This window comes from Otolemur garnettii, unplaced genomic scaffold (assembly GCF_000181295.1).
Source record: "Otolemur garnettii isolate 467f Iridium unplaced genomic scaffold, OtoGar3 scaffold00141, whole genome shotgun sequence".
Classification (NCBI taxonomy): Eukaryota; Metazoa; Chordata; class Mammalia; order Primates; family Galagidae; genus Otolemur; species Otolemur garnettii.
In genome coordinates this window covers 1651818-1660185 of record NW_003852536.1, presented here as the reverse complement: position 1 = coordinate 1660185, position 8368 = coordinate 1651818, and the positions used below count along the sequence as shown (strand labels likewise).

Sequence of the window (8368 nt, the reverse complement as noted above, 5' to 3'; positions counted from 1 at the left end):
CTGGTGTTTAAAACTGAAATGTAAATACTCACAGCACTGATACCATCCTGCGGACAGAAAGGACGTATTACACCTTGCAATACTTCAATAGCCTCGCTCAGACTACTTGTTGATACTATGACCCCACACATCAAATGCAAAGCTAGTGAATCAAACTTATAGCCCCTTGGGATATATATGCCATTGATTTTATGCTACAAATTCACATCATCTATAATAATTTCCATTCCAAGTGCTTTGCCTTCTGTTCATTACTTTCCATAGTTCAGTTTGTCAGTTCAATTTTGTGCAGCTTTGTACACAGCCACAATAATTACAATGTTTAATGCTGTATCTTAAGACTGAGATAAAAATAACAATTTAAATGTATATTTTCTGGAGACTCTTTGACTCCCACCCATACCCACATACAAACCCACCCTGTCCATACACATACAAACACATATACTTGCTGGTTTATCTTTCTCCTGACCAGCTGCTTTCCTAATACCTTCCACAGCATAGCTGACATTATTATTGATACAACAGTAAACAGCTAATACAAGTAAAATATGTGTACCAAATTAAATCAGAATAATACAACCACTCACCAAATTCCCTCTGTTCATTCAAATCAGATAATGAATTATTTTTCCTTGAGTATACTACAAAAAGAAGTTAACACTGGGAAAAAATACAGTATTCATGAAACCAGAGAAAAATATATGTCTAGGTCACTGAGATTAGAAAGAAAGAACATTTGTGTCAAATAATAATCTGTCACTAATAATAATAATAATCTGTCACTAATAATCTGTTAGTGCCGTTTCTAATAATCTTACATCTATCTGGGGTCTTTCTAACTTTGATAGAATTTTTTGTTTATAAAATGCCGTTAGTGCCGTTTCTAATAATCTTACATATATCTGGGGTCTTTCTAATTTTGATAGAATTTTTTGTTTATAAAATGAGGCAAAAATAATTTAATTGTTTTTTATATTTCTATCCTATTTTAATAGCAAAGTGTTATTCTTAACCTATTTTTTAAAATCATTGTTTTGTGTTCTTTTGGGATAAAGTACATTCTTATCAAATATAAAACAGAATAAAAAACCAAGAAACAGAAGAAGAATACACTGAATATCAAAAAACTAGGCCTACTCAGAATATTAATGTAAAACAAAATTTAGATTTAAAATAGAGACGTTAAACGTCTGACTACATGGGTTCATTTCTCAAACTCCAGAGCCCACTAGTTGTACAGTATTTGACAGATTGCTTGCTATCCATTCTCAGTAACCTTAGAGTTAGTGTTTTCCTTGAGATAATTTAACTAGTAAATAGATAATGAGTATTAGGACATGGAACCCCTGATATTTCTGTACATTTGACTACTTTTCCATTAAGATCACTTTATTTGTAGTCTGAAGAAATTACTTTCAAAGAAGATAGTGAGACAGCAGAACATTTCTCAGATAAGCTGGGCATAGATTTAAAAGGAGGAAAGAAGGAACTCAACATACACACCACACACACATACACACTCACACACACTCACACACATACACACAGTGAGAAACAAAAAGATGGGGGAGGGGCAAGTGACATAAAACTTCCAATTAGACTTTTTAATATGATGTCGTTCATTAAAGCATAATTTCATTTATTAAATGATTAGTCAGAAAGTTAGAAGAGAAAAGGTCATGCTGAATGTTAATTATACATCCTTTAAAGAATTTCAAAGATGTTAATATGGGTACTTGTAAATCAACTCAAACTCTTGGCAGACAATTTGGGCATTGCCTTTAAAAATTCAAAATGCATATATCCTTTCACTAATCAATAGGACTATGAAGAATTTATCCTACAATTAATTTGCAGACATGAAAAAACGTACATAAAAAGGATGCTGGGTGCATTACTGGCAAAACTAAATACTGGGATAAATTTAATGGAGAAAGTGTGATTATGGGGTAGAAAACATGGGATGATCCAAAATATTCCTCTAAATAGATTATTAAATGGAGAAAAAAATCAAGGTAATACAAAAATTGGGGCCAAATTAGCCTATATCTGTTTTTATGAAACCTAGGATCTAAATATGTAAATATCTTTGCACATGCAAATGCTACAAAGACACCCAAGAAACTAAATAGTTATCTCTAGGAAAAGAAAATAAAGCCAGGTGACAAAAAGATGGAGAGCAACAGACATTTACTTTCACTTAGTAGACACCACACACCACACACACACACACATGCATAATTTTTAACCATATATATAAGCTAATTTTAAAGTTGAAGTTAAAAATTAGTCAAAGATAGCTCCTCGCTGGGGCCTCTGACTGATTAAAAAAAAAAAAAATTAGTCAAACATTGAGAAACAGGGGTCAATGGTATAATGAAGAAAAGTCGAACTTAACACATTAACTGCCATGAGAGTTGTATTTAACTCATACTAGTTTTAAGCCCGAGGCACTTGCTGGTGCACACGAGGCTGTCATGCTATAGCCCATATGTTACATGAGGGGGGCTCCTGGGCAAAATCCTGCAGAAAGTTTTCATTAACTTAAAAAGGAACATTTTGTTTTCTAAGTTTCTTTATTCTATTTTTGTAATAAAACACTGTGGCCCCAGGGGAAAAGTCTAGGGTGTTTTTGGTTGGCAGGCAATGTGAAGGTCTCTCTCACACAGGGCTGGACAGTCTTACCTGACACTTAGCACTACAGTATTTGGCAACTTGGCATTGAGAACAGCGCATCAGCTTTTCCTTCCTGTTAAAAAAAAATTAATTCTGCGTTAGGGGATGACTGAGAAATATACTGTACGGTTGAAGAAAGAAAACATAAATCAACATTGATGCCAATGGGTTCTGACCACTCCATATGTATAATCCCTTGAGATTTAGATTTTCACATTGATAAACACCTTTTACCTTCAATGTAAGATATTTACATAAAAACAAATGTTCTTTTATAAAATTGTGGTAGAATGCACATAACAGAAAATTCACTATTTTAACCACTGGTAAGCATACAGTTAAGGAACACTTTCACATTGCTGTATAACTATCACTACCACTAACGTTCTTTTTAAAATAAATTTGTATCAAATACAAGGAGATTCCTATTTAGATAAAAAAAACTTCCTTTTATAGAGACACTGATCTCTCCCTATGAAATTCAAAATCCAGTCCATAAACTAGTTGAAAGTACTCAATACCTTTCAAATATAAAAATTTTGTTTTAAATTATCATACAGTAAAATTTTGTTTTAAATTATCATACCGTTTAATTGCTCCTATGAAGGAGTATCTGAATATACTCCTTCAGAGAAATGATTTTAAATTCCATTAAATTCAATTACTACTTTAGACATGCTGAATTGATATGCATGAGTTATCTTTGCCAAGAAACCTAAGAAAAATGCAGAAATTTTTTAAATCTTCAAAAATAATAAATCTGACAGTAAAATTAATAGTCACAAAGAGCAGAAGGGATTGTGGATAGCTTCAAGGTAGTCAAGGGCACTAAAAGTCACACTACAATATTAACATAAATGACAACACAGAACAACTCTTTCAAAGCATTTCTGAGGTGCCAGACTCCATACAAAGTTGTTCATATCTATTACCTGACACTAAACTTGAAAAAGTTATATAAGGTCAACAGTCTTATTATGCACACTTTAGAGACACTTCAATACATTTGTTTCAAGAGATTAAAAATTGGATAGAGTAATGCAAACTGACTAAGGAATCATACCATAAAGTGTATATGGCAGGTGATATTCAAAGGGTAAGAACAGAATCCTATAGAGAACCAGACCTTGAATGTATCAAGTACTTCACTCAGAAAGAATAGAAGGAAGGAAGAGAGGTCAAAAGACTAAATAAAGAAAATCTAAATGTCTACCACACCCGAGTATAGAACTCTAGTTACCGGTTGTCAACACACTCCAGACAACAAATGAAATTCAAGCAATCTGCCCCTAAATTTCTTGCTCTTAACCACCACATTATGCCACCAATCTTAAATAAGTAGATAAAAATCAAATCCATCCCAAAAAAGCATACGAAGGTGGGATACAAAGGATATGTCAGAAAAAAATCTGTGTAACTACAGAGGTAACAAAAGAGACTTCAAGGTTAAACACATTACAGATAAAGAAGGTCAATATACAATGATAAAAGACTCCAGTCACTGAGTATGATGTACCTAGTAACAAACGCACCCAGTGTAAAAATATATAAAGTACAAGTAACACATCTATAAGGACAAAATAACCAATATATAATGTTAATATATATAAGGCCCTTAAAGTAGTACCTAGGAAATATTAAGTACCATGTAAGAGTTAGCTATTACTATAAAAAGATATTGTGAACTCTCAGGAATTCATAGATGAAGCAGATAAATAATACGTACGTCTCTAATTTACTTGCCCCTGTTACATGAATGTGTATTCATGCATTCTGTTCAAACACCTATTGATCATCTGAGGTCCACATAGTAGACCACAAATCAAATCTCAAAACTCCAAAGAATTGGTATCATATAGGTCATCTTCTCCAACTACAGGGAATTAAATTAGAAATGAGTCACTAAAAGAAACCCAGGGGCACGCGTAGTGCAGTGGTTAGGATGCCGGCCACATGCACTAGAGCTGGTGGGTTCGAACCCGGCCTGGGGCCTGCTAAACAACAGCAACAACAACAACAAAAAATAGCCAGGCATTGTGGCGGGTGCCTATAGTCCCACCTACTAGGGAGCTGAGGCAAGAAAATCGCTTGACCCCAAGAGTTTGAGGTAGCTGTGAATTAAGAGGGCATGACATTCTACAAAGGATGACAAAGTGAGACTCTGTCTCAATAAAAAAAATAAAAAATAAGAAAAACCAGTAAAATCTTCTATGCATGGAGATTTAAAAGCATACTTCTAGATAACTCAAGGATCAGAAAATTGTTAGAATGGAGATTAGGAAACAGAACCAAATAATGGGAAAGCATCAAAACTTGTGAGATAGAGCTATGATAATACAGGAATATTTATGTCTTCTTCTCTGTTTCTTTTGAGCTAATTATAGCTTACAATAAATTGAGTAAAGTATACTTTTATGGACAAAATCAGAAGAATTTATCTTTCAATCTAATTTCCCCAGAACTTGGAAGCTATAGTACTGTCCAACTGGGTTCTGTGGCTTGCTGCACAAAAGAAAACAAACACACTGAGACAGCAGAGGCTGCAGCACAGAGAGAATTGAAAGTCAAAGGGCAACAAGCAAGAAGACAGGAGGACTTTCTCAAATCTCTCTCCCTGACAATTTGAAGACTAGAGTTTTCAAGGATGGTTTGGCAGGCAAGAGGCTAGGAAATTAGTCTTTCTGAGTGGTTGGATTGGCCATAGAAACTGTCTTCTTGCACTGAGTCAATTGCTACGTAGGAGTCACAAAACCAGTTGAGTCTGCTACTTGGTATGGGTCACTGGTCTGATGGAGCCAGGCAGCCCACTGGAACACAAGGTCTTGAAATTAACTCAGAGACCAATTTTATGATTCAAAATGGTCATGTTGTCTATGGGAGCCATTAAGAAAGACACAATCTTATGACCACCAATTATTCTAGGAAAACAAGCTAGGAAACAATGGATGATTGTCTCTTAACCATGCCTATGCCTTTGCAGACTTCAGGCCCCTACCACAGTTACTATCTGCTGGCCCTTCATTAATTTTAAAAGGATGGTTTCAAATATTTGTAGGTATTCTTAACTTATGGCAATATAGTTATTTGTGTAAGTTTAGTAGGAATCTGACTTCTTTTACAACAGAAGACAATTGGAAACAACTGGTTATTTTACCAACGCCTTGGTTGTAATGGCATATTTTCAGATATGACTAGACTGCTTTGAGAAATTGAGGTTGAATTTATAGATCTAATAAGAGACCTTTTGGAAAGACTGGCCTGGTACCTTATCTGTGCAGTTCCTTTACGAAGTTCCCAACCTGTGGTAAATAAAGAATGTCACATTCTCATAGGCTGAGGAACCAGATGTTATTTTGGGACTTCAAGGAAAAAAGTAATTATAGCTGTTTACATGCAGTCTAGTGGCAAAATCTTTGCTTGGCGAGGCATTTAAAAGTCTGAGATTCCTTCTGAAAAACATCCAGTAAAACCAACTTAAATCAGGCTTTATGGCCCATCATTATTCTTATTGTACTTGATACAAATAAGAAGGCCAAGCACCATAAGACTAAGTATTTAAATTTGTCCTACTATTATTTGTCTTTGGTAGAAACTTTAGAGAGAAAAAAATTAAGCTTTAAAAGAAACCATAAGGCCAGGAGTGGCAGTTCATGCCTATAAGCCCAGTACTTTGGGAGGCCAAAGCAGAAAAGACTGCTTAAGGCCAGGAGTTGAAGATCAGCTTGGAAAACATAGTAAGACTCTATCCCTGTAAAAACATAAAAAATTAGCTGGGCATGGTTGCACATGCCTATACTCCCAGCTACTGGGAAGGTTGAGGTAACGAAATTACTTGACCCCAGAAAGAGTTCAAGCCTATAGTGAGCTATAATCATGCAACTGCATGCCAGCTTGGTGACAGAGTGAGACCTTTGCTGAGAGGAGGGGAAGTAAGATTAAAGAGAAGACAAACTATAGTATACCTGTTATTATATTCTAGCCTTCTCCATTATTTTTTTTTTTTGAGTCAGAGTCTCACTTTGTCACCCTCCATAGAGAGCTATGGTGTCACAGCTCACAGCAACCTCAAACTCTTAGACTCAAGCAATCCTCTTGTCTCAGCCTCCCAAGTAGCTGGTACTATAGGCACCTGCCACAACACCTAGCTATAGAGACAAGGTCTCCCTCTTGCTCAGGCTGGTCTCAAACTCCAGAGCTTAAGCAATCCACCCACCTTGGCTTCCCAGAGTGCTAGGATTACAGGCGTGAGCCACTGCGCCCGGCTTCCATTATTTTTTTTATTATTTGCCTACCATTTTTCCTTGTTAACTAAAAATAATAATGAAGTTTATAAGAAAAGCAGACCTTTATTTCTCATAAAGGGTTTACAGTCTATGGTGTCAGACCAGCAAGATGGGCAAACAGGGTTCCTGGCCACAAGCCAGGAACGTGTGCTTCAAGGGACAAAGTAACAGGATTTATACTGCATACAGTTGCTAAATAAACATTTTTAACAAGCTATTAAGAGTCACGAATATTTATGAAGAAAGATCTATGTACCCATGTAATGGAGATTTTTGTCTTTCCATGAGTCCATGATTAAAAACAGTCACTCTTTGCATTAAAAAGATGAAACAATGACACCAAAATCTTTTCTGCACATGTTCTGTAGATTGTTAAAACCTCTTCATGGTCGGTGTTTTTCATCATGGAAGAATGTGGTCTGGCCCTTAGGAAATAAAGCCTGATGTCTGTTAGCAAGGGAGAGGGGAAAATGGTGTGTGTCTGACTTCCTATCCCGTCATGGTGGCAACGCAGTTTTCAGGTTGCTCTGAGGTCCTCTTGGCTAAGAACCATCCATTCAATTAAGGGGGCTTAGGATTTTATTTTTAGTTCCCAAGTAGATCCTGAATTCTTCCCTAGCAACATATCTCCAAACTTTTTCAAATATTTCTTCCACTTTACTGACTTGGATTCACTAGAAATTAAAACTCTGCTTTTCTCAAGACCCTACAAACTGAAGCTAGACAGCTTGGACTCTGGGAGAAATAACAGCAACTTATATATGAACAGCCTTTGAGCTTCCTGATATGTGGGCTCCTCCGAAAGTTCACTGAATACCGATCAAACTACAATGCAGAAAAAAATCTGTCAAATTGCCAGTGCAAGCTGAAGATGTGCTTCAGAGACTTCAGAAAAACTGTTCTATTAATGTTCCAGACATCAACCTTTTCCTTCTATTTCTGTAGAAATGCTTTGTATTAGAAATCTGTGTGCCTCTATCAAGTATGGAGACTCGGCCCATCTGCAATACAACCTTCTGAAATGGGACACAGCTATTTACCTAATCTATTCATAGGACTAAATGACTTACGAAGATATGGGACAATATATTTAAATTTGCTCTTTTCCATTTATTCTGATTTGTTTTTTCATTCCTTTGTCTATCATTATATAACAACCTCTAACCCAAATTTCTCCAGAGCTATCAGTTTGGCTTTTAATATGCTAAACTTTTTTTAAGTTTCAAAATGTGTGTTGAAGGAAATCAGAGTATGTTACCCCAAAATATATTTCTTTGACATATTTTGAAGTAATCCTGTAAGGTTATCTTTTGTGAGGGAAGTATGCATCTATACATCTGTGGATAATCTGCATTAATGCAGCCAGCATTCCCTTGGCCAGATCTAGGAAAGAGTAACTCAAGTGT

The 8368-nt window shown here is 35.7% G+C and overlaps 1 protein-coding gene across 1 annotated transcript in view; it reads right to left on the bottom strand.

Moving 5' to 3' along the window:
* The window catches only part of SMYD3 (SET and MYND domain containing 3), a 583543-nt gene that overhangs the window by 481489 nt on the left and 93686 nt on the right, over positions 1-8368 (bottom strand). Inside the window, exon 2 of the mRNA XM_003798803.3 lies at positions 2689-2752. Coding sequence (XP_003798851.1) covers positions 2689-2752 — 64 coding nt within the window. The remainder of the gene's footprint in view (positions 1-2688; positions 2753-8368) is intronic.